General features: G+C 31.5%; 3 protein-coding genes across 4 annotated transcripts; all 3 read left to right on the top strand.

Moving 5' to 3' along the window:
* The first annotated feature begins 1,732 nt into the window (after positions 1–1,732).
* LOC131953255 (CKLF-like MARVEL transmembrane domain-containing protein 4) lies at positions 1,733–8,007 on the top strand. Its single transcript, XM_059316362.1, has 5 exons — positions 1,733–1,972; positions 3,638–3,781; positions 4,567–4,761; positions 5,252–5,350; positions 6,101–8,007. Exons 2-5 carry the CDS (start codon positions 3,665–3,667, stop codon positions 6,245–6,247), a joined length of 558 nt encoding a protein of 185 aa, XP_059172345.1. The 5' UTR covers positions 1,733–1,972; positions 3,638–3,664; the 3' UTR covers positions 6,248–8,007.
* A 1,757-nt stretch (positions 8,008–9,764) lies between these two features.
* LOC131953229 (plasmolipin) lies at positions 9,765–15,504 on the top strand. 2 transcript variants are annotated; one of them, XM_059316326.1, is made up of 5 exons: positions 9,765–9,874; positions 10,820–10,957; positions 11,215–11,382; positions 12,428–12,526; positions 12,945–15,504. In XM_059316326.1, the coding sequence occupies exons 2-5, from the start codon at positions 10,844–10,846 to the stop codon at positions 13,065–13,067; spliced, it is 504 nt and encodes a 167-aa protein (XP_059172309.1). In that variant the 5' UTR covers positions 9,765–9,874; positions 10,820–10,843; the 3' UTR covers positions 13,068–15,504. The 2 variants fall into 2 exon arrangements, with proteins under 2 accessions (XP_059172309.1, XP_059172308.1); XM_059316325.1 differs by having other exon boundaries at positions 9,767–9,874; positions 10,832–10,957.
* Positions 15,505–18,726: 3,222 nt separating this feature from the next.
* Positions 18,727–26,037, top strand: LOC131953247 (plasmolipin). Its single transcript, XM_059316352.1, has 5 exons — positions 18,727–18,821; positions 21,319–21,439; positions 21,716–21,883; positions 22,033–22,131; positions 22,529–26,037. Exons 2-5 carry the CDS (start codon positions 21,326–21,328, stop codon positions 22,673–22,675), a joined length of 528 nt encoding a protein of 175 aa, XP_059172335.1. The 5' UTR covers positions 18,727–18,821; positions 21,319–21,325; the 3' UTR covers positions 22,676–26,037.
* Positions 26,038–26,682: the final 645 nt, after the last annotated feature.

Here is a 26,682-nt window from a genome sequence, read left to right as displayed (position 1 = left end):
AACCCATTTTGGCGCCCCCTAAGGTTGGCGCCCGGGGACATATGTTTCCCCCCCTCCCCCGCCCCCCCCCCCCTCGCTACGCTACTGCGCACATAATAAGGAATTTGTGAGGGTGGTGTTTTTTTTTATAACGAGACGACCGTCGAGTCCAGTCTATATTTATGGAAAACTCATTAAACTTTCATGGTCCACTGAGATAATAAAAACAAATTAACAATGCAACCTTTCTCGACACTCCCATCAGGAAGCGAAAACAAAACACAACAACCATAAACAAGTGGTATATCCCCAGCTGTTGGCTGTTGTCAGGAAACGACCACTAAATTAAATGAGCGCTAGGGGTGTCGAGTTGACCAACAACTTGAGATATCTTCCGGTATGATGGGAAAATTTAGAGCGTTTGTTTAATTTTTTTTTTTTTTTTTTTTTTTTTTTTTTTGATGCATGCCGTTTGAAAAATGTATCAAACGAACTGGAAAAATAATAAAAGAGTAAAAATAAGAAATCCTCTATAGACCTAGCGATCCATTGGGCAGCTGTTTCTTGACCTCGGCATATGAAAGAAAGGTGTGGTCAGCACTTTGCCCAGTCGCATTTACTTTCCCTAACATGAGTTAGGTACCCATTCGAACTCGAGGCTTTTTCCGGTTAGCAGCCTAGCATCTACCAGGAAAGATAATAGCTTTCAACGAAATGGAATATATAAAATCAAAATTGTTGTATTTTCATTTTAGGTTGAAATTTTTAAAAGTGGTGTTTCTTGTTTTTAGTGAGTAATTATAAATGGAAGTCACGTGCTTTTAAGCAGTGTTTCTTCCAGACTTTTTTCTCCGGGGGGACGGGGGGGGGGGGGGGGGGGCATTTTTCGGGGGGGGGGGGGGGCGGACCCTGGTAAAAGCATATGTTTTCTATATAAATTCCATTTCGTTCGGGGGGGGGGGGCTGGAAGAAACACTGCTTTTAAGCATTCACGATTCCTGATATTTTTTATTTTTGTGTCACGCAATTGATGTAAAAATTAGTTAAATAAATCAGTAAAGCTAAGTAGTCGTCTATATTATTGACTTCGACTGTGTAAAATTCAGATATGCACTTCAGAATGAAGTTTATTTTTTCCTTAGGGTCGGCGCCCTGGGCGGCCGCCCCACCCGCTCTCCCCTAGCTGCGCCAATGCTCGGGCGCCAGAATAGGTCGCTACGCCTCTGGTGAAGAATGTGTTGTTTTATTTTATAATTAGACGGGTGGTCTATGGAAATGTACAAAATCTATTCTTTGTCCGTGTATAGTATAGATCTAGTATTGAACTAATATGGGTAAGATCGCTCAGAGGCGTAGCGAGGGGGGGGGAGGGGGCGAGGGGTGCGGACCGCACCGGATGACACCATTTAGGGGGGTGACACCAAGGCAAAAAATAGCAAAATTTATAGAGAAAAATGATAATTCCATTTAATTAAGTGATTAATTCGAGTGTTAAATAGTCTTTTAAGAGGTGCAAATCAAAAATTGAAAGGGTCGCTACGCCTCTGGGGGGTGACACCATTAAGTGCCGCACCGGTGACACCCGACCTCACTACGCCACTGCGATCGCTTTCAACCTGTTTTAAGTTTTAATTGAGATTTTTTTTCTTTTGTTTTGCAAGTATATCTACTACAAGTAGTAATCGTTATTTTTAATTTTTCGATACTAAAAGTGGGTGTGACTGCGTAGTGATTCTATTTCCGTTTTCGCAATACTTTCGATATTATAGAGAATTACTCACTATACTCTGGTTCCGGTCCTGTTAATCACTGTTATTGACCTAGAGAGCTAGTCTATGTGCCTAAACAATATCAACATTTGAGTATGAAGTTGCTTTTTATATAATAATATAATCAGTCGTATCTTTACTGCTTTAACTGCTAAAAATCAGATCAGATCTAGACTAGATCGTAGCAGCTAGCCGAGACTTAAACGAGGGCGAGGAGCCGAAAGGTATTTTTTTTTATTATTTTTTTCCCCAAAGTTCCAAGAAGTTAAAAAAATCTTAGATCTAGAATCTAGATCTAGTCTAGATCTAGCTAGATTCTAGTCATAGTGGGTTTTTTTAGTAGATATTAGTTCTAGAAATCTAGATCAACTTGTTACTTGTTGAACTTAGTCTTTTATTCTTAGATTAATAGATAGGCCTACAATAAAACATAGATGAATAATGAGTCAATGACAGCCTGAGAAATGATTGTGTAAAAAACTGTAAAGTAAAGCTTGTAATTTAAAATAAAACCCAACAATAAACATGTTGTTAAGAATATTAGAATAAGTAAAGAATAAAGATAGAACTGTGACAAATCAGCTAAAAAACACTTTTTATATGTTCTATAACATCGTCATTGCTCATATCATAATATTATATCTATATTATCTCATGTCAAATTGTTCCTATCTTAAACTAAGCAATGTTCAAATTTTTTTTATTTTCCCCATTGAAATTTATAATACGAGCCGACCCGCAGCGTATCATACGCCGCTATTTAGTTGTTGTTTTTTCTACTTTTCAGTAATTGAATTCATAATTTGTGAATTCGACAGTACCAACGCTGACACTGAAAATATTTCTTTAAAACACGATAAGTAGCTCGTTAAGGACCATAACCCCCCCCCCTTTCCTCCCCCCCCCCCCAACATTTAAAATCGTTTCAAACTAAATTATCTGCCCCTAATAGCCGTCACTAAACCCGACTCCACGCAGGTAAACATAGCGTGAACCACAGCTCACTAAGACCATGTAGGGGTGGGGATGGTAGGGAGCGCGTTTACAGCCTTGTTTTCTAGCGTCTCCCAGAAGAGAATTATATATATAGATGTAGCCTACTATTGTACTAGTAGTAAGGGGTCAGTGGTCAAGCCGGGTAAAGCTCATGGCTGCTAAACCGAAAGTCTCGAGTTTGAACCCTTATGCAGACGAGTCTAGTCAGCTGGGGACAGCCACTCCTCTAGGAGAGTCAACTCCAAAATCAAACAACTGCTGCCTTGTAGTTTGTTCTTGGTTGGACAAAGGCTATGGAAGCAAATCCAAAAAGAAAAGCAGGCTGAAATCTGAGTCAAAAGCCTATATGATATGGCGCATAACAAGTTTACACGTATACTTAATTGTGTTGGAGGGAATCCTTTCCAACACTAGATAATTAAGAATGCAGAAGAATAAAGAAGAAGAAGTTGTAGTAGCAGAATTTCTTCCAGGCATCCCCCCCCCCAAATGAAATGAAATTTATATAGAAAATATATACTTTTAACAGTGTCCGCCCCCCCCCCCCCCCCCCCCAAAGAAAGTCCACCGCCCCCCCAAAAATTTCAAGTGCCCCCCCCCCCCGGAGAATAAAGTCTGGAAGAAACACTGACTAGTAGTAGTACTATTTAGTCACATACAAATAATACATTTCGGCCTAATCCTCCCAACTCCAGGGGGTAAAACTATGCAGTAAAAGAAACTAATAAAAACACATTTTTTGTTTTGTAAAAACCAAAAAAGCCTGCTGGTTTGGTGCTATATCATATAATTTATTCTTTCTAAAAACTTTGTTCATGCTTTGTTAGTCAACATTTACCAACTTAGTAAAATATATGTATATTTGTATTTATGTTATTATTTTATATTTACAGTAATTGAATTCAACATTAACCATTTAAATGGAGGAAACAAGTTCACCAACAGCTGAAAACAGCAATACAATTTACATTTGGAAATTTCCCATAGACAGATCATATGTCAAGTCTATAAGTAGCATTCTAAAAGTAGCAGCTGCAGTAAGAAAATTTTTAATTAGTAAATAGAGAGTAGATTATTTTCTATTTTTAATGTTCAATTTTTTAATAAGTAAATAGTTAGAGAGTAGATTATTTTCTATTAATAATGTTTAGTAATTTTTTTGTAATTTTTAGATATTTTTTTAAAATGAGTAAAAAAAATCACAGCTTTTGCCCCTTTGTATAGTCTATAATCTGGATTTCAGAAAACAAAATTGCATTGTCCATTGTCTTTTCAGGGCATAGCAGGCATAGTTGTACACAGTTTGAATTGCTTCCCTCTCAAACACAAACATTGACTTACCTGACTGATAGTCTTAACATTAACCTTAATACTTTAACCATAAATAACTTAAACATTGCTTGTTATTTAATATGAAAGGTTGACAAAACAGTACTGGCTACTTAAAAACTTTGGTGACAGATGAATCATGAAGCACTACTCTTAATAGTGAATCAATTCGGGATAGTTCCTCATCCATTACTTGAAAAGTTGATTAATTATGCCATATTATTTAGTACATCTTCTGTTTCAAAATATTTTGGTACTTAGTGTAATTTTGATTGTTTAAATTATGAGGCAAAAGTTTTATAAACTGATCATCCTGCTCAATTATTGACTGGTCATTATTAGCCTTTACATCATCACAACACTTTAGTTAAACTCGTTCTAAATTTTCCCTTTTTAGCAACAACTTTTCAGAAACCTCCATGCTTACAAATATGGCAATAATTACCAGTAATCAACAAGAATTACAGTACTTTGTTATTTCTCTTCTCTACAGTGCATAGCACTTATTGCTTTTATCTGCTGCGCCTCAGGACGGTCAGATGTGTGTGATAAAAGCTACTCGTCCACCTACAACTTCTTTGAGTTTGTCACTATGTCATCATTCATCACCCTTCTGATTCTGTGGTTCTTTTTTGCCCTGACTTTGAATACAAAACTGTTTTTCAAACTACTGCCCTGGACTCTTATAGTAAGTAGCTGTGTGAGACTTTGTCTCTGATTTGATTGTAAACATTTTCATAACCACACAATTTAAAAAATTTTTTAGGTTAAACAATGAAAAAGTAAAAATGTTGTGTGCGTTCTGTGAAATATATTGTCTAATGTTAAATATAAAGTGTAAAATGTTTTTCAATGTAAGAAAATTCACCATAACAGAAAATTTAGAAAAATAGAAAATAACACAACTTAAGTTAACTCATTTTTTAAAAAATGTGCCTGGTATTTAAAAAACTTATTTTCACGGTAAGAAGTAGGGGTTTCAGACTTTTATATCTGGGTGGGGGGAGGGATGTTTCACAATTTATGATGTATAACAATGTAATTACCAGTTATTTAAATTATTTTTGTGACTAGTACTACAAAAATACCCAGCTCAGTTAGTATTTTTTAAAAAGAAAATGAAATTTAAAAAAAAAATGCTGTACATAATTTGTGCTCAAAATTTTGTAATCTTTCAGGATCTGGGTTACCTGATACTGTACATCGTACTCTACCTAATTGCAAACATTGTTCTGGCCGCCCAGGCATGTGGCAAAGACAGCAATAAAGCTGGCGCAGTAAGTCAATCAATATCTTTACCCTTATAATAATTAAGTCAATCAATATCTTTACTCTTATAATAATTAAGTCAATCAATATCTTTACTCTTATAATAAAGCTGGTGCAGTAAGTCAATCAATATCTTTACTGGGTATCAATTGTTACATATAGAGTAGCAGTTGGTGCATATTGTATTGAGTGATCATTTCATTCTGATAAATATCAAACACTGATAAATTACATCGCCTAAAGAAATAACCATATAGTTTCACTACATTCTCTGAAGGAGAATAAGGAGTTGAAAATTGCTTGTAGAGTTTTGTGCCCCTTTATTATATGGCTAAATTTTGAGTGAAGCATACACACATTAATCTATGAGACCTACGAGACACATCTAGAGTTCGAACACTGAACAGCGCAGTGAGATGTTAAACTTTTCAAATTACCCAGATATGAATTAATGTAATAAAAGTAAATTGAAGCATCATTTTCTAACATAAGAAATATTTATAAACCATTTTTTAAAAGCATCTCTTTTTGCTTTGTGTTTGTGGGAGTAGTTAACCTGTCATTTCATTAGGGCATTAGTCTCTACTTAATCCTGAGCTACTTTAATTAACACCCCCTCCCACTCTATTGTTAACTTATCTTCGTATTGTTAGTACAAACAAAAACGATTTATATTATTCCAGTGATATCTTAAGTTAATTAAATTGTTTGTTTGACTAATTAGACCAATATAGCTAATTAATAATTCTTTTCTACAGGCTTTTGGCTTTTTCGCAATGTTTTGTCTGTGTGGGAATTTCTTCTTTGTATTCCGTGATTGGCGGTCATCAAGAAATCAGTCGGCTTCTTCCAGCGCAGGAAAAACTCAGGAGTACAACTCTGAGCGCAACATAGAGCAATATTAACCAAATTTAATACTGTTTAAATGATCATATTATGTTTACATTTGGTGATAAACATTTATTGTGAAATGTATTGTGATCCAGCTATGACTAGTATAGTAACATGACTATCTAAACATTTTGTTTCTTGCTGCCAAACTTTACTGCACCCTTTAACTTTTGAGCCCGTGCAATTACTTACCTACCACCGTAACTATTTTATACACCAATTACTCTTCAGAATGCTTCTGGCTGATATTTTTAGATTATTCTTATTTTTATAAAATCTGATGAGCTGTGAAAAATTTAATGTTACCTTTTTTTAAAATACTTTATGATTAATGTTTTGAATAATTTACAAAGCAATTTTTTTTTTAAATTTGTATTTACTAAACACTATATTATAAACTAATAAAGTTTAAAAATCATTATTTCAGACTATAAATAATCCGGTTATTGAATTTGTGAATAATTTATGTTCTTTTAATTAAACAATGTATTTAAAGATTTTATGCAATTTATCAGTTATTCATTAGAATTTTAAAAATTCTCTGTGTTAGTGTTTATTGAGAGAAATTTAGGAAGGTAATAAGTTAAAAGTCTTAATAATTATGTACATTTTCTAGTGTCAAGCAAATGTAATAACAATAGCAGTAAATCAAATATTTAAATCTTTAAATGAAAATGTAGTAATTATAATTATTGATATTGTATTTAAATTAAACTATTAAATTATTATTAAATTACATAAAATAAATTGTCAATATATAATACTTTATTGTAAAAATGTGTTCTTGTTATTGATGAATGAATATATATTTATTTTAGAATACATTGTATTTAGCTGCTGAAATACCAGAGACAAATTAGAATAAAGTGCAAACAACAAAATAAAATTTTTGAGTACAGAGTTATTAAAGTGTGATGTAATTCTTATAAGAGTGATTGATGCTATAACCATTCCACTATTTATAACTGTTGTTGATCAATGAAAATATACACGTATTTATGTTATTCTAAATTATATATTTTTATACTTATTCTGCCTTTAAAATTAATAAGCAATTCAAATGAATCATTTTAATTGTTTATTTGATGTTTTACAGTAGTTTTTTTAAAAATCAGTATTAATATTACCATCATATTTTAGTTTTACCAACTGGGAAGTAAATCCATTTCATTTTGATTTCATAAAAAAAAGAAGTGTTTACATCTCACATAAGGACTGTTAGGTCTCAACAAGATTTGAATTGTCACATTTTTTTGTAACGAAGTTATGTCCTGTTATTGTAGTTTTATTTTTTTTAAATTAAATTTTTAAATTGTACTTAATTTAATTTTCCTCACTAAATTTACCTGTTCTTAATCTAAAGAAATATTAACTTTTAGCTAATGTGAAACAAAAAAGGTTAGTGCCTGTGTGCTATTTACACAAGAGTTATTATGTATGCTTTTTTAAATATAGTTATTTCTATTAGATTTGCTTTGACATGGGTTACTTCCCTGTTTTTTAACTCTCTTACATAATATATCATCAGTAAAACTGTATGAGTTAACATGGTGTAGTTGTAATGTATGTTCAACATTGCCAAGATCAAATTGTAAACATATTCATTTAATTTGTTTGTGGACTTAACACCCCAGCTATGTACAGCACATATTAGATGTTCAGTTTTAATTTTAAGAATTTTGCTGTAATTTTGCTCACTTATTTTAAAACACTTTTTTACATAATATTTTTTTTTTTAAACTTGTTTTATTTCCACAAATCCAAATGAATTAAAAGTAACTATGAACAGAATGTGTTAAGTTATTCAAATTACAGAAATTTTTTTTTAAATTACATACAAATATTAATGCATTGCCTCCCTTGGAGTGTAATAAATAACATGAAATCTTATCTTTAAAAAAACAGAACTAGTTTGTTTATTTAGGAACCACCAGTTGTGTATCCTTGGAAATCCAAAATATTGATGAAAAAATGACCGCATATGCTACCAAGGACTTGAGACTTAACTAGATGTACTACAGATAGGAGCTGAGCTGTATGTGTTTTTGGTGGCAAGTCTGCAGAACCAGTACAGATGTCAAGCATAACAAACAAAATGTAGTTTTAACTTTCAGCTTAGCTCTTCTCTTATTTTCTCTGAAGCTTATAAATGCACACCCAGGTCTGAAGTTTCACATATATAAATATATATATATATATATATATATATATATATATATATATATATATATATATATATATATATATATATATATATATATATATATATATTTATATGTGTGTGTGTGTGCATAAGATGGTGTCAACCTATACCTGACGAACTATTATGGATAGATATTTCACCGTATTAAAATTTTAATGTGCAGTTAAAAATCGTGTAAGGTGCTCAATCTTGTGGTCAAAGAGGAACAACTGCAAAAATTACACATCTAACAAAATATATTTGGTTACCTCCCTTATTTAAAAAACCGTTTATTTTTTTAAGTTGAAGTAGTTTGGACGCGGAAATCATGGTTGTTTCTTATTTTATAAATCAAACCAGAGCATTAGCAGAACCGTAATACTTTTTTAACCAGATCTTTTTTTTCTAGTCTAAGGGGAGCAATTGCAACAAACATTTTTTGAATGTACCTTTTTTGGTTATCTCTTTTCGATCGTCGAACATCATTATTTTTTTAAAATTCGTTTGCTAGTTAACAAGTGGGGAAAATGTATTGTATCAAAAAAATAGATATTTAGTATATTGGGTCTCTTATATAAATCAGACCAGGGCTACAGCAGAACCGTAAACTATTTTTCTTTACCTTAAAGGGGAGCAACTACAACGATACTCAAGAAAAGAAAATATCATTGGTAACTTCTCTTTGACCGTAAAATATCAAAACTAAAAAAAAAATGCACATGATTACGGATGGGAATATATTGTGAATGTAACCAAAAATTACATATCAATTATAATAATAATAATTGGATTCATAAATTGGGAACAATAGAAACTTTGGCGTGACACTCAATATAGTAACTAAACGCATCAATTATGCTGATATCGTTAACCCATCTTGATATTGACCGTAAAAGAAAATCCTAACATAGCGGTAGTGGACGCTAACACCCTCTATGAATAGAGTTCGTGTAAAAAAACTTGTTTGACATAATAAATTAAAAAAAAATAAGTTGTGTAAGTGTGATATACAGAAAGCCTACAAAGAATAACCAGTTACGTCCCAATCCTCCATTTTGCGCTCGAATGTTTAGACAGAGGCGTAGCACCCTTCCCGGCGCCCGGGGACAAACTTTCGGTTTGCACCCCCCTCAAACTTTCAATTTGTTTTTCCAACCCATGTAGGCGCCCCCTAAGTTCGGCGCCCGCGGACATACGTCCCGCCACCACCCCCCCCCCCCTCGCTACGCCTCTGTGTTTAGATGCCTTTGTTGGTATGTTTCCAAACAGGGGAGTTTATCAGAAGTCAACACTGGAACACTAATTTAAAGAGAGTAGTTCCCCATCTGTTTATGCCGCCAGTATTATCTTCCGGACAAATTGCTAATTGTTTATAAGAGGAATTGTCCACTTTCAGTAGATTCAAAGTGCTGAAAGTCAACGCCCATAAATCTGAGACTGTTCGCAATTTTATTATAATGTAAGTAGATCTAGGTCTAAAATTTAAACCGCCTAATGTTAGATCTAGATCTAGCTAGACAATCTTGATAATCTAATCTAGATCTAGATCTAGATCTAGAAATCTAGATCTAGCTAGATTCTAGTTTAAGTTAAGTAACTGTGTTAGTAACAGGCTCAGTTACTTACTTCCATGGTGTGTGGCTCCCCCCCCCCCCCCCCCCATCGCTTGTCAGGATCGTCAATTTGCACGTAAAAGTCTTGTTAACTCTAATTAATCATTTATTAAACTGGCCAAAAGCATTTTTTAAAATAGATTGTGCAATTTTTCGTCTTGGTGTCACCCCCAAATGATCTTAATTAAAATAATGTTAATAACAGATTTTTTTCCCTTCCAGCTACTTCTCTGTATAGTATAAAGTATAAGTTGTAGGCCTAATATTTATAATATTTATATGCTTTTATATAAAAAAAAATAGATAACTACTGGCATCTTATTATGTTCATGTTGCTGTGTCTTTTATACACTGATTTGTCAAACTTTAAGTGTTAAGGCCCTTATTACTTACACTACAGTATAGTCAGTATAGTGTATCTTCATCATCATCTTATATCCCATTCGTGCCCAAGAAACTTGGGGGAGATGAAATAAAACTCATTTTTTTCAATGACCTTAGCATATGAGGGATAGTGTGGTCAGCACTATGGCTCGTCGCTTATGTTTTCCTTTACGTGAATCAGTGTTGTGTGGGCTCTAGGACATCTTACAGAATGAATCTTGTCCGGAACCCAAAGTTGAGACTTTCCACATAGCAGTTGTAAGCTGTACCTTGATCAAGCCGTCCTTGCAGTGTATTTATAAGATGGCTGTAATTTGTTTCACATGTTTCTCATATAACTATAAAAACATTAAACATTTTGTGTATGTTTTTTGTACACAAAAGGTAATTAAAATTCTAATACACAGATATGTTTTTAGAGATCCCAAAACATGGACCAAACAACGTATGAACAAACCACTGAGAAAGCTATCGCCAGTTCAGGGTTAGGATCGCACCGTGAATATATTAGAACTGTTCCAGGTATACTCAAATTAACTGAAATTGTAAGTATTTTTAGTTATAGCTTTTAGATTTATTTAATTATTAGTTTTATATATTTTTTGCTGTATTTTTTTTTTACAATATAAAAATAATTTTAATGATTTTTATTGCTCAATGAAATTCAATGTTGAAGTGATTTAAATAATAGATTTAAAATAATTGATTGGGTTTTCATTTTTAAAATAAAGTTGTTTTTTTTTTTTAACAACATGGCAGGGGGCTTAACTGATGGCTTTCTATATGTGCATTGTATCACCAGGCGGTCAGTGTTCTAGTCCTGATCTGTGGATCCATTGACTACTGGTCACCTTCAGGCGGAGGCTGGGTGTATTTTGTCGGGGTCTCTGCCATCATTACAACACTGATCGTTTTCTTGTTGCATTTCTGCGGTGTGGCCAGCAAATTCAGTCCCAAGCTCTGTTTTGTGGTACAACAAATTATTATCCTTTGTTATTTTAAAAACAAAATGTAATAGCACGTTGAAAACAAACAGTTAATATGAGAAATAACAAGTATAATACAATATAACAAGTATAATACAATATAACAAGTATAATACAATATAACAAGTATAATACAATATAACAAGTATAATACAATATAACAAGTATAATACAATAAAACAAGTATAATACAATATAACAAGTATAATACAATATAACAAGTATAATACAATATAACAAGTATAATACAATATAACAAGTATAATACAATATAACAAGTATAATACAATATAACAAGTATAATACAATATAACAAGTATAATACAATATAACAAGTATAATACAATATAACAAGTATAATACAATAAAACAAGTATAATACAATATAACAAGTATAATACAATATAACAAGTATAATACAATATAACAAGTATAATACAATATAACAAGTATAATACAATATAACAAGTATAATACAATATAACAAGTATAATACAATATAACAAGTATAATACAATATAACAAGTATAATACAATATAACAAGTATAATACAATATAACAAGTATAATACAATATAACAAGTATAATACAATATAACAAGTATAATACAATATAACAAGTATAATACAATATAACAAGTATTATACAATATAACAAGTATTATACAATATAACAAGTATAATACATTTATGTTTGGTTTATCTACACAAACTTTTGAAAAATAAATACCAAGGGGTTGTCCATAAAAATGTCAACAATTTTAATAACCTCTCTCCAATGTCAAATCTCGCGAAATCCTTATATGACTTTACACACACACACCCCCCCCCCCCCCCCCCCCCCAACACCTGAGTGAAATTATTTGTGGTTGTCTCCCAAGCTTAAACACATTTGTACTTCATCAACCCAACCATTTCAGCAGAAATAGCAATTCAAAATATATTTATCTTTGTTTTGTCAATGTATTTGAAATGTATTTATCTTTGGTTTGTCAATGTATCTGAAATGTCTTTAACTTTTACCTTCAGGAGTTCTGCTACTACTGTGTGTTTGTGTTCCTGTACATTACAGCTGGCATTTCCTGTGCAGCCTTTGCACCTTACTTCCCATCAGTTGGAGCTGCTGCTGTAAGTTCTTGCTTAGATCTGTTCATTAAGTTAAATAGTGCTATAGGGGTGGGTTACATTTCCAAGGAAACCCCCTTAATTTATCAATAGTTATAGTATTTTTATAGTTGATAAGCTTTGTATTAGATCTTGTAAAAATTGTTAGTACTTTCCTGTTTAATCTGAGACTTAAGTCAAGACTAACATGAATAGGTAATGCTCAAATGTTATCATTGCATAAAAATCTTTATTGCCAATGTGTGTGTACAATGTTGATATTTATTGTATTCACCTTAAAGATCAATTTCTTACCTTTAAGGTTTATCTGCTTTATATTATTTCTAATTTTATTGCTTTTGCTTTAACTTCAATAAATTGAATGGATTTGTAAGCTTCAAACTCTATATACATTATCAATATCTTTGCTCCCAACTTTTAGTTTTTTGCCTTTGTGGCTGTGGCTGTGTATGGAGTGGACACATTCCTTACGTACCGTGTGTGGAAAGGGAGCATCCCAGCCACAACCACCACAACCACATATGAAACCAAAACACAGTACTAAAAGCTGGACAACGGTAGTGTTACTGATGTGCTGAGCTGATGCACTGAGACTGGGTGATGTGCTCTGTTTCTCTTTCTATTTATTTACAATTAATTTAATCTTCTTTTTCTTAGCCTAGACTGAACAGAACTCTTTTCTTTTGCTACCTGTATCATTTCTTAATTTTAAAATATTAACCCTTTTAGCACTATAGTTGTATCATCACCTTATGTCATAGTTGATATGTTTTTATACCCTTTATTTTGAGCCTCAAAACTAAGGGACCAATTGTCAAACCATATTTATATCTTTGTTTTGTATTTCTAACTTATTTGTTTGTATTTACCTAATTTTTAAACAATGCACAATTTTTTAGTTATTGTAAAACAATATTTGTTTACTTTAAACCTTAAACTTGTACTTTTTTTTACCTTTTTGATTTTAAACCACATTAATATAAATAGAATATATATACACTCCTTGTTTTTGTTTGAGTTTAGGTTATGTAAAAAGTGTAATTTTAAAATTATTTTACAACACAATCCTCTGTTTTTTGCAGAGTTTTTCACCTTCATTAAGGCCAGCAGTATTATTATTTTACTTCATATTCTTTAGCAATATTATTAATGAATTATTGGCTTATTCTGAAAGGTCTTTTTTATTTTAACTTTCATTTTACCCAACATTGAAAAGCAATGGATGAGCTAAGTGTTTAAGTTAGTATTGTGTATACATTTGATAAATGTAAACCGCTTGTATCAATGTACCGCTCATAGTTATGTCATATGTTCAGCTGCCAAGTGTTAATTATGAGTTTTTAAAAACAATGTCATAAATAATTAGCCATTAGGCAGATCAAAGGTCAAAGATGGGCAAAGTAACACCTCATTGGCTCATTATTTTGAAGAAAGAACGACTCATTATTCATAAAGACATCAGATCTTTAAAAGTAATTTGTTTAACAAGTCACCTGTCTTTATGTTATGGGCTAACTTCAATCTTGAAGGTGGCTATTCAGATGTGGTTTTGTTCCATTTTTATCTCTTAAAAAGTTTAAATAATTAAGCAATAATATTTATTTATTTTAAATAAATCTCGTAACTCATGTTAGTATTATATACAAAATTGTGTCCAAACACATTTTATCAATATTTAATTTTTTTATCCATATACAATATCAGTACTGCAATTTAAAAGATATTATTCATAGTTTTAGTTTCCATCTCATTCTAAACTATTCAGTTTAAGTTATCACAATACCAGTTATAATAGTTTAACATGAGATGCTATTCATACAAAGTTTGAATGAACAACAGTGGTTTTATGTCAAGTTATTTTTATCAAATCTCACACATTCTAGTTCTCCACTATTTTCAAACTTGTTGTGTACAACTCATTCCAAATCTATGCTCCAATATAATGTAAATAGTTTTTCTTCACAAGCAACTCCACTAGTTTAATATGTCTAGTCAATATCAATTGATATTTTTTGAGAAAGCTGAGTGTAAAGTGTATACTTTGTTTACAGTTTTAACTTAATTCTATGTGCAATTAAAATTACTTGAACAAATTTATCTTTTGATATCTTTGATAAAGCTGAGTTTAGAAATGTATATCTTATGAATAATCTACAATTTTTTAACTTTTATTTTATATACACAGATTACTTAAATAAATTTACTTTTAATTTGTTATATATTGAAACAAACCACTTGCAAAAAAAAAATTCTTATGTTACAAGATTAAAATGCAACGGCAGATTTATTAACAATGGGGAAAACTAGTAATTTCTAAATTATGTTTTTTATTGAGATATAAATGTAGATTTAAAAATCTGTTTAGTAAGGTCTGAAGTAAAAGTATACTGTGTATGTAACATTAGTAATTGTATAGTAATTGATATTAAATGTGCTCAGTGTTATTTAAACACCTTTCAAGGTTGTCTGAACTAGTTAATATTTTATTATAAAATGTGTTAATGTTATTAACTTATATTAAAGCTAATTTTGTACCTAGTATCAGTACATCTGTAGGAGCACCAAAAAACAATAATGATAGCTTAAATTAGATAGGTAGATAGAGAGACAGACAGATAGAGATAGATAGACAGACAAACATACAATTTTAGCTTATTTTTACTAATCCTCAACACTACCACAAAAAGCTCTATAGATATGTTTTGTCATTTATATGTATGACCATTTTTGTTAGACCATTCCAATAAAGCAAGACCATCATAGCAAATTAAGAAAAATTCCTAAACAATAAGCATTTGTTATAAAAATGTGATGAAATTGTGCACTTTTTACAAAAGATATTCCACTATTTATTGAAAATATTTACTCTTTAGAAATTAAAATGTACACCTTCATTCATATTTATAATGATTTATTTTCTACAACTACAATGTAATTGAATTTGTAATGTAATAATAATTCCTAATTGTTAGTAGCATTGTTTTTGTGAAAAAAAGTCACAGGAAAAAAAAACACAGGAAAAAAAAACACAGAAAAAAAGTCACAGGAAAAAAAGTCACAGGAAAAAAAGTCACAGGAAAAAAAGTCACAAATATATATTTGCATGATATTTGTTAATACTTTTATGTATTAAATATTTAGAGAGTGCAAATTAACTTAGGATTAATTAAATGTAATGTGTGTAGGCTGTATACGCATAGGAATTTTTATAATTCATCTAAAAATATTTATTATGAAGTATGTAGATTGTAATTATGTTAGACTTAAGATTAGTAGCATTTAATAGAATGCTCCAAAGTCCACGGTTTTCATCGTGTTTTTTTTTTTAAATACCAATATTAAATTACCGTGAAATGGTAAGTTCATCTGACTTGCTGCCCTCAACTAATGGCAACAATAATTATGTATTATGTTTAGTTCAACCACCTTTACTGCCCACATTTATCACGCTCATTACATGACAAAACTTAGGATCAAAACAGAAAGCCGACAAGGTTCAAAGGCGGTCATTGACGCGTAACGTCAACAACACAAAATATGTTCGGACAATGCCTACTGAGGAGAGGCCGACCAGAGAATAGCCTACGGCAAAATTTGCCTAAATTTCTTTTATAATTAACTTTTCTACCGCGTATTTAACTAAATACGTAACAAGTTGAGATTGTTGTGTAAATTATCTTAGAGTATTTTTACTTACAATTGTTATAAATCATAATGCTTTTAACGTCTATAAATAATTTATGCTATAAAAAAATACAACCCACAATAATAAACATACAAAATTTTACAATTCTTAACAAATTAATAAAAATATTTCTAAAAAGATTTTTGTGACTTTTTTTCTGTGACTTTATTTCTGTGACTTTTTTTCCGATAAAATTTTTCCACTGTGACTTTTTTTCTGTGACTTTTTTTCCTAGCAAAAACTGTGACTTTTTTTCTGTGTTTTTTTTTCCTGTGACTTTTTTTCCGTTTACCGTTTTTGTAATGTTGACCTTAAATAATATAATTTGCTCAGTCAGTATTAAAATAAAATGTTCTGATCAAAGGAAATATACTTAATAGATCTTTTTGTTTTCAAGGAGTTTTGTTTCCCTGGATTGGCTGCTTAAGAAAGGACATGTCATTACTTTTTCTTTTTTCTTTTTTTTGCACCTTATTTAATTTTAGGCTATTATCAAATACTCATTTCTGAGTCTAATGGTAAGCCGTACTTAATTTCTTTTCCTATTTGATATTACTGGAATTACTTGGATATTAAATGGTGAAACATTTTAACTTCATTATAGTTTATTTAATTATTGGAAAATGTGTTAGTTCTATGTACTAATTGATAAAATGTTTTAAAATTGAAAAAAAGGTTGTTTTATTTTTAAAAAATGTGTTTGCAGTATATTTTAACAAATGTTAATTAGGTAGCAATCTTTGGAAGGATAATAAACTGTACTTGTCCAATTAGCTGTTTGTTGTGCCTTTAATAACTAGACAATTGTGACAAACTTGTTGATTTATTTTATGTAGACGTAACCACTATTTTTACAGCACACATGGGTGCTTGCCTGTTTTGTTTTTATTTATCTCACTACAAAAAAGTGTGATTGAATGTTGTAGTTAAAACAATAGGGCTGGTAAGTAGGTCACCAACCAGTTCTATAGCTCATGCAGGTTTTATTGAGCCATAGAACTGGTTGGTGACCTACTTACCAGCCCTTGTGTGGTGTTAAAATTTTTTATTTTAACAGTACAATCTGCTTCTGCTGTGCCTTTAATTTAACTAGAGAATTTATAGACTACTTAAATCATTTTATATGTGAACTATTATTAGAATTTTATTTATACAAAATTTAGGTCATTTTTTTTTTAAAGATTAAATTAGACTTAACATTGTTTAGAGCTTTATTTTACAAAATTGTGTCCTTTTGTCAGATTAAATCATACAGTCAATTGCAGACTTTATGCTTTTTCATTTAAGACTTGATAGACTGTTTAAAAATTATTTTTTTAGTGAGAATGTTTGTTTGCATTGTGGCATTGACCAGTTTGGTTTGGTCTGAAAATAAAAATTTTGGTCTGGAAGTGGTGCAGCATGGTGCAAGAGGGGAGCAGATCTGCATCAACAGGAACAATGACATGCCTGAAAAAAAAATTTCTGAAAAAATAAAGGGCCTTGGAATGAGGGGGGGGGGGGGCTGAAAATTTTTCAGATTTGAAGTTATTTTTATCTACACTTTAAACAGACAGAAGTAAAAGTAATAGAATAGACTTTACTACCATATCATTAGAAGTTTTACATAATTGACACTTAAGACTGCACTTCAGTCCTCCCCCATTCACAGAACTGCCGTTAAAGAATTTTTTTTCTAAATTACTAGCTTAGATTTAGTCTGGGTTAGGGTTCTTGCCATATTTATTACAATATACAGTCTTTAAAATGCACAATAACTGATATAAATTCAGTTTTAAAAATTACTTTATACAATGCTCAAGCGTGATATAACCCTTTCTGACCCCCTTACCCCCCTCTCTCTTTTCACCTTTCATCCACCTCTAGAAAAAAAGACATGCTAGAATTAATATAGCCTGCTGAGCTTTCATGGCAAAGCTCTGCCATCTCCAACACTACAGAAATTAGGATTCTAAATTTAAATGTCCAGGTGGTTTTGTTATATGGAGCAGAGAAATAGTGAGGGAACCAAGATCTGCATAGACAAGATACAGACCTTTAACAAATGTCTCAGATTCTACATTTGAGGTGGTAGGACAAAGTGCCTAGTATAGACCTATATAGAAAGACAAGGCAGGAGGCCATTACAGTACAATTAAGGAGAAAGTGGCGCTGGGTGGGACACACAGTGAAAGGCTCACTGTGACTAATGTGAAAGCCAGGCACTTTATAAATTTCGTTCGGGGGGGGGGGGGGGTTCCCCTCCGAAGAGATGCCTGGAAGAAACCCTGCAGGGGATTGTGGAGGAGAGGGCACACAAGACAGACCTGAAGACAGGATCATTTTGAAGAACTGAAGAATGTCTTGGGAGGCTGAAAATCAAAAGTATAGTCATGTATGAATGACCCATTGCCCTCATACAAATACAATACACAGAATACTTATTTCCACCCAAGGGAGCTTACCAGAAATCGACACAAAGAATGCTAATTTGAAGAGTTATTCCCCATCTGATTATGCCGCTAGTGTTATCTTCCGGTTAAAACTGCTTATTGTTGTGTTTCAAGATTGAATAGTGTTGTTGACGGTTTACGCCCATAAATCAGTGACTGTTCGCCCATACTTTTGATAAGTGTAAGTTCAATTTTAAAATTCCGCTCGACAAATAGTCTACAATGTAGATCTAAATTCGTTTCTGAAGTTTAAAACAAAACCCGAGATCTGTGAAGAATTTAATCAATTTATCGACTCGCTGGTTGACTCGGTCTTCGGATGACGAGCACACACCACCAGTTGAGTGCGCCGAGTCACGGTTTATTAAGTTTAATCGTCATCGTCGTGTCGTCTACCAATAAATGTTTTTAGTTTTTACTATTTTGATGTATTCTAGATCTACATGGGTTATTTTCACCACCATTGTCTATTAAATTATAAACACTCATGGAAAACGGACCATAACCAACCTCTTGACATCAATAACATTGATTGATAACATTTTTAAACAAAAACAAGTAAACTTCAACTTAGTAAACGAGCACCTGTTGAGTGTTGGTTCACAGTTCACATTAGTTAGTAGATCTAGAATCTAGAGATCAGTATTATATGTACTAGATCTCTAGATCTATATGATGAATATGATTGTTAGTTGAGATATTGATAGATCAATTTTAGATCTAATCTAAATCTTGTAATCTAGGATCTAGAACTAGCAAAAATTCCTCAAGTAACGAGTCAAGTAGTACTTACTAGTACTTAGGTAGGTCCCCTAATTAAAAAAAGGCACTTTTAATTAATCTAGCTAATTAATAATTATCCCTATGGTCATCCCCAGTGTTTATTCCAGACTTTGTTCTCCGGGAGAGGGGGGACAACACTTGAAATTTTCGGAGGTCGGACACTGTTATAAATATATAATTTCAATATAATAGTATATAAATTCCACTTCGTTCACTGATTCAGGGGGCGATAGGCATATATAGTGCCCTATCACACTTTATTCTTCTTCTTCATTCTTAATTAAGTATTTGAAGTAAACTGATATAGGCCTAATGATAATATTATTAACGAGCCGACCCGCGGCTTATAATACACCGCTATTTAGTTGTTGTTTTTTCTACTTTTCAGTAATTCATAATTTGTGAATTCGACAGTACCAACGCTGCCACTGAAAATATTTCTATAAAACACTATAAGTAACTCGTTAAGGACGATAACCCCTCCTTCCCCCCCCCCCCCCTCCGTTAAAGTAAACTCCACTTAGTTACCCCCCCCCCCCCCCCTTCTACGTTTAAAATCGTTTCAAACTAAATTTTCTGCCCCTAATAGTCGTCACTTAACCCAGCTTGTGTAGCGTGAACCACAGCTCACCAGACAATGTAGGGGTGGGGGTGGTAGGGAGCTCGCTTACGTTACAGCTTGTTTTCTAGCGTCACCCAGAAGAGAATTATATATATAGATAATATACTTTTGGGTACTAGGCCTAATCTTCTAATTTAGCTAACAACTTATTTGCTATAGTATATGGTTATAAGCTATAGGATAAAAAAATTTTGAGTCCAGTAATTCTAGCTACATGTCTGTTATATAATATTCAAACCATCTCACTCTCACTGAAAAGTAATATATTAATGCACACCAAAATTTACAAACTTGATAACAGATAATAATGTTTTTAGTTGATGAATTACAAAAGTAATTATAATGTCAAACCTTACCCTTACAACTTTAAAGAGCATTCACTCTTGAACAATACATAGAAAATTTTCCTCATATCTATGTCTGGAATTCTTTTTACATCCTTAGTCAGCTCTCAGATGTGAAAACAACTAAACACCAACTTAGTTCATTAATATGGCTAATTCAAGTAATTGGTTGATTGCTTGTCCATAATCCTGTTATCTCCCTTTTTATCATTATTAAATATAACTAAATTAATTTTAACGTTACTTACTAAGTAATCTTTAAATTAATTTTTGATGTTTAATTAAATATCTAATTAGATAAAAATTGGATATTTGTGCATTTTTATTGGAGTTTAATTCATGTGGAAAGCTTGAAAAAAAAACAACCTTAAAATAGTCTTTAACAGTGTGGGTTCATCTTATCGACTTTGATTTCATTTACATCTCATGTTACTATTGTTTGCCTATTTAATTCTATGAGTATATTCCTCTTCTTTTTTTTATCAATTTTATCATGCACTGATAATGGCATTCTAGATTCCATTTTCTCGCTATGTTAAGCAGACTCCTTTTAGGATATCTTGAAATCAATCTCCACTTCCAGTTTCTTGTCTCACATGAATTATTTTACTTCTTTTTACTGTATGTTGTTGTACCATGAAAATAAGACTACTACTACTGGAATAGATCTGTAGCATTTGCTGTTCTCTTGTTTGTGTGGCTATCAATACTATCATTTTATTTTAACTGATTTTGTATAAAACTGAGTCTGTTATTATTGTGTTAATTTTATTAGATACTGAATGAGTATTACCAGTACATTAACCAAAATTGTCTTTGTTTTAAGTTGTTTGCTCATCTATGGAAATATTATCATGTACAGATTGTTGTATCATCTTTTAGTGCACAAAAATATAAATAGAATTCTGAAACACATATTTATTTTTCAGATCCAAAATGGAACAAACAACTTATGAGCAGACAACTGAGAAAAGGACAGGTGATTCGGCGATACGACCGCACCCTGAGTATGTTAGAACAGTGCCAGGTATTCTAAAGATAGCTGAGATAGTAAGTACTTTTTAATAAATCATTTAGAGTGAAGTTAAATACATTTAAAATTTAAATTGACTTTATTTTTTCTGTAAAGAAATTTTAAAATATAAAAAAATACACACCCACTCTTACTATTTAGTGAATTTTTGAAAACTATACCCTATTATACTTTTTAATACTGTCCTTTAACTTAAATAAATTTAATCTGTAAGTGTAAGACTATTGTTTTTGAGGTAAATGAGAGAAAAAAGTACCCAATATTTAGATAATGGTAGTTTATTTTTTCGCCAGGTTGTGAATATTCTCGTGCTGATTTGTGCGTCAATTGATTACTGGTCACCAGCAGGTGGTGGCTGGGTGCAGTTTGTAGCAGTCACAGCCCTCATTACTACATTGATCAACTTTCTTATGCATTTCTTTGATGTGTATAGCAAATTTAGCTTCCAGTTCAATTTTGTGGTACAAAAAATTATAATCTTCTGAATTAATTTTAAAATTTTAGACAGTGCCCATAATAATAATAACGAATATTTAAAATGTAAAAAATGAATAAGAATAACATGTTAAATTACGTTTATGATTTTTATTAAAAAAATCTTTATCTACAGCTGTTCATCTACTACTGTGTAATCGTGGTCTTGTATTTAATTGCTGCCATCGTTTGCGCAGTCAGGGCACCCTATTGGCCAGCAGTTGGAGCTGCTGCTGTAAGTTTCATGTTTTTCTTCTCATGCCAGCTTAGGTTATAATTTTGTATACGTTAAAAACTGGGGAGATTAAAGATTATGTTCTGTAAGATTTAAATTTAAATGATATAACCGTTAACATTTTTAAAATTTTAATATGATCTTGTATACATTTTTGTTGTTCCAATGTGTTCTTTGTCAATGTGGATGTTACACACTGATCCTAGTTATTTTTAGTTTAATAGTATGTACAAGTTACTTACAGTAAACTTACACTCATTTGAAATGTGTGCGCACTATCTTATTTTCATTCCCGTTTTATTTTCTTCTTTACTTTACATTAATAATTTTATTTTTAAAAACTTTGTACAAAGTATCCATATGTTATGCAATACTGGATATTTTCCATTTCTTCCAGTTTTTTGCCTTTGTGGCTGTAATCCTGTATGCTGTTGACACCTACCTGATGTACAGAATGTGGCAAGGGGGTGTCCATCACACAACTGCCGCTACCGCCACCACAACTACCACCACTACTTCATACGAGACCAGAACGCAGTACTAACAACTGGACTACTGAGAGTGTGAACTTTGACATTGGTGGATGTGCTCTGTAGGTTTTCTAAAAATATTTCTCATCCTAACACATCATCTACATCTTTCTATTGTATAACATAACTTCACAGAGCTTTTTAAATATAATTAAACATTATTTAAAAAAAAAACATATTTACACTTAATTGTAATAAAAAATATTTCCTAAGCTTTCAAAACTAAGCTATTTTTGCTAAATTTATGTTATTATAATTTTAAAGCTATATTATTTGTGGGAAGGTCTACCTAGTGCTGCCTTGATCTGAAGGGTCTTTTTATTTTAATATTAACTTTTATATTAGCCGCTGTAAAAAAAGAAAAGCAATGGATTAACCAAATTTGTAGATTAGTATTGTGTATATATGGTATGTGGGCAGCATGGAGACTTTTGTGGCTCATTGTTAAATATTGTATGTTCAGCAACTGTGTTCATTGTTAGTTTTTGAAGTATGCACCACTTTAAGAAAATAACTAGGAGAGTGGAAAGAAGAAAGCTTGCTTCTATTTCTATATTATTAGGCAATATAAACCTTATTTCTAATAGTAATATTAGCGATGTGTGGGAGAATTCTATGAGAAAATTCATCTTAGCAGTGTTGTGTTAAAGTTGTGAGATGTACACTGTTTTCATGCTGTTAGCATCTAGTTTTATTCTTTGAAGTGGTTACTCTGACCTTTTTTTTTTTTGTTTTGCTTCTTTTTCTCTCTAAAACATTCTCATTTTACATATTTAAATAATAATTTTATTTTTATTTAAATGAATCTCATCAAAACACACTTATAAATCAAATAAATTTGTAGACTGCTAAACAGCTTGTGTCCAGATAACGAATCCATCAATATTTAAGATTAATTTTCAATGCTCTGTACCATGTCTATACCATGTTTTTTTTTTTTTTTACCTCACTCATACTTTCAATTTCATTTCCATCTTGTTCCATTATAATTAAAACTTTACACAATATCCAAATATAAATAGCTTACCATGAAATACTAGTCATACAAAGTTTGAATGAACCATGGTGCTTTTGTGTGTGAACATATTTTAAATTATATATATTTAACCTTATTTTTCTCTCCACGGTGTTGAATAACCATCATGTATTACTCATTCTCAAGCTGTGTTCCAATATAATTTAACTAAATAAGAATGCACCTGAATAAAGTCCCTATATAACTGCTGTATTGGTGTGAGAAGTTAACATAGAATTTATATCTTTGCATGGTTATGCTGAGAGTATATCGAACTAGTAATTTGTAATCAACATTTTTACTTTCAATTTTGTTTGTATTATATTATAATTTTATAAGTAACATCTTATTTGAACAAATTCACTCTTTTTTTTGTGTCATTCATAAGATTAGATTTACATTGGTTTAGTGTAAGCCTTTCTTGTTTGATTGCTGGCAAGTTTTTAATTTCTTGTATTGTGTATCAATGTTAATTCAAAATCTGATTGTGATAATCACCTTAGGTTTGTATTTCCTACATATCATTTCATTTAGAAACTTTGTTTTGCTTATTTTAGCTTCATTGTTTTCCATTTTTGTTGAAGGACAGAATTTTCTTACATTACCTCAGATTAATCCCAGTAATATAACAAATTTATTTTTCTAAGATCCAAATTATTGCTATCTGTTCTGAACAAGTATTTTTTTTAAATATGTTTTTTTTTTCAAATAAATGCCAGTACACTATATTTAAATAACAATACCTTGTTGACATTTTTGATGGAAAGGATTGTCTTTTATAGTGATTCTAGATCTAGATTAAAAATAATAAACTAATTGCTCTCTGGATTCTCTCATGTTCTTTTGTGTTTTATATAGTCAGGTTATTGGAATGTTTTTCCTCAAGTTATTGTGTTATTATTGTTTATTTGAAATCCTGTACAGACTCACAGATAAAACAGAGACTGAAATTTTACCTGGTACATGTTTAGAGAAATATAAGAACCGTAAAAAAAAATTTGGATTTATCTGCATGCAAAATCGTTTAGCAAATCTCTTTGTTTAAAACTTGGATTGTTTTGCTGTTGTTAGCATGGATACTGTTAGTTAGGACTGTAGGCTGTAGAATTATTGAATGTGTTAGCTGTGTTTTTCTGCTGACTGCAAAAGTAGACAATATTCACTAGTGACGACTTCATTGACCTGTTACACACTCACCTAACCTAAACACACCTTTGATATCAGTGTGTAATGTAGGTAGATTTGGTTCAGAATTGAAATTCTATGAAAGTAGTTGCTTTTTTTTGTTAGCTTCATAAGAAGTTCATGAATAAGCATTTTCTAAGATTAATGAAAACTCAATTGTTAACAATACAACATTTTGTTTGCAGGATGAGTGCTGAATTATTAGCAGAATAGCATTTTGTGTTTTTCCCCTCGTATTACTACACTAAGTAAATGTTTCTAGAACCACTGGTGAAGTTAGTTGCTTAACTTGGTCATACCAGACTTAATGTATTATTCTATTACTTTTCACTATAAACCTACATAAAGGATAAATAATTGTTTTTTTTTTCAAATCACTTACTACAAACAGCCTGATGCTTAACTTAAACTTAAAAGATTTCTCTGTCATTCCTCATGCCACTTTATCACATCTTTACACCGTATATTTTTTTATACTGCAATAGTCCTATATATTAATTGAATTTTTTATTTTGTAGCTGTGATTTATTTAAATTTGTATCACTCTATAAATGCGTGGGTTTGATCTAAGGAAATTTTTGTTTGTTTGCCAATTCTCCCATCTTGAATCAGTCATCAGCTACAGTGCCAGATTAACCAATAGACAAAGTACAGACTGTCTGTGATGGTCCTTTTAAAGTGGCGTCCAGCAATTTGTTATTATATTGCAACAACATAATTAGTTTTGGTTAAAAAGATTATTTCTGAAGATTGTGACTTCCTTTTATAGATAATTTAGAAGTAAATTAAAAATACTTTTTTGTAACCTGTTCAAATCAAATTATTTTTAAACCTGTAAAAACATGGTTTTGATTAGGATGGACTATGAGTTAAAATATAGTTTACCATTTAGTTTTATATCTAAGTTTTTAACAATTAGGTAACTGTAATATTCGTTTATAAATGTATAATACCTTAGACACTTTTTGTTGCTAATGGAACTAGAAGTAACATAAATGTGCCTGATAATTAAGAAACATATTTTTGATAAGTGTATTATTTATTAATATACAATATAATCCTTGTCAGTAGTTAATCTTCCCTTAGCTGAGACTGTTTTAGTCATATATGCTTATGATTTTATCTGTGAGCTATTTAGAATTTTTTTTTAATTGTATAATAAAGGCTTTGGTGTAAGCTAGTTTGTTGAGTTTGTGAGTGATAGAAGTTTCTTTCTTTGTTATTGCTTACATTATGCTTTTGTAGTGAGTCCTCCTTTACTTTTTCCTCAAAGAGGGGGAGGAACCCTCCTATGATTAATGTCTTAATGTTTTATTTATAACTTTAGGGATTAGGGTTTTAAAAATGAGAGCGGGTGGCTTTTAAAATTATGGCACTGATTTCTTCCCCCCCCCCCCCCCAATCAATAGAAAATCCTGCTAGCTTTAACGAGTACCAGAGTGTGCTACTTCGAAACACGTTGCTATAAATAAACACTGTCGCCCACCTGCACCCCACATCAAAGATGACACATCTGCGGCGTAGGCCTGAGTGATACAGTACGAGATTTGCGAACCCTCCTCTCTCGTGAGTTTATGGAACTCGGCGATAAATAATAATAAAAGTATTTAGCGAGAAAGCTATTTTTAAATGTTAGGCTTGAGAATGCCGTCTTAATCTGGTACAAAAAGCCATGAATACACAAGTACCCTCGCCTTAAATTGTATGAATCTCATTAACCGATAAAAGTTGAATGACACTACCCCTTCCTGCTCCCCATTAAATAAAACATTTCTTGAGAATGCGGTATGCCAGGCAGAACAGAATGTGTTCTCACGGCTT

Source organism: Physella acuta, unplaced genomic scaffold (assembly GCF_028476545.2).
Source record: "Physella acuta isolate Inbredline_101_S28 unplaced genomic scaffold, ASM2847654v3 ptg000914l, whole genome shotgun sequence".
In the NCBI taxonomy this organism is placed as follows: Eukaryota; Metazoa; Mollusca; class Gastropoda; family Physidae; genus Physella; species Physella acuta.
Note: the sequence above shows the minus strand (reverse complement) of the source record. Positions and strands in the feature narration are given on the sequence as shown.

Excerpts from the sequence above, each read along its gene's own strand:
- LOC131953255 (XM_059316362.1), top strand. The coding sequence starts at position 3,665 with ATGGAGGAAACAAGTTCACCAACAGCTGAAAACAGCAATACAATTTAC. Across the intron at positions 4,762-5,251 it reads TACTGCCCTGGACTCTTATA|GATCTGGGTTACCTGATACT; the intron begins GTAAGTAGCTGT and ends GTAATCTTTCAG. Across the intron at positions 5,351-6,100 it reads ACAGCAATAAAGCTGGCGCA|GCTTTTGGCTTTTTCGCAAT; the intron begins GTAAGTCAATCA and ends TCTTTTCTACAG.
- LOC131953229 (XM_059316326.1), top strand. The coding sequence starts at position 10,844 with ATGGACCAAACAACGTATGAACAAACCACTGAGAAAGCTATCGCCAGT. Across the intron at positions 10,958-11,214 it reads TACTCAAATTAACTGAAATT|GCGGTCAGTGTTCTAGTCCT; the intron begins GTAAGTATTTTT and ends TTGTATCACCAG. Across the intron at positions 11,383-12,427 it reads GTCCCAAGCTCTGTTTTGTG|GAGTTCTGCTACTACTGTGT; the intron begins GTACAACAAATT and ends TTTTACCTTCAG.
- LOC131953247 (XM_059316352.1), top strand. The coding sequence starts at position 21,326 with ATGGAACAAACAACTTATGAGCAGACAACTGAGAAAAGGACAGGTGAT. Across the intron at positions 21,440-21,715 it reads TTCTAAAGATAGCTGAGATA|GTTGTGAATATTCTCGTGCT; the intron begins GTAAGTACTTTT and ends TTTTTTCGCCAG. Across the intron at positions 22,132-22,528 it reads CAGCAGTTGGAGCTGCTGCT|TTTTTTGCCTTTGTGGCTGT; the intron begins GTAAGTTTCATG and ends CATTTCTTCCAG.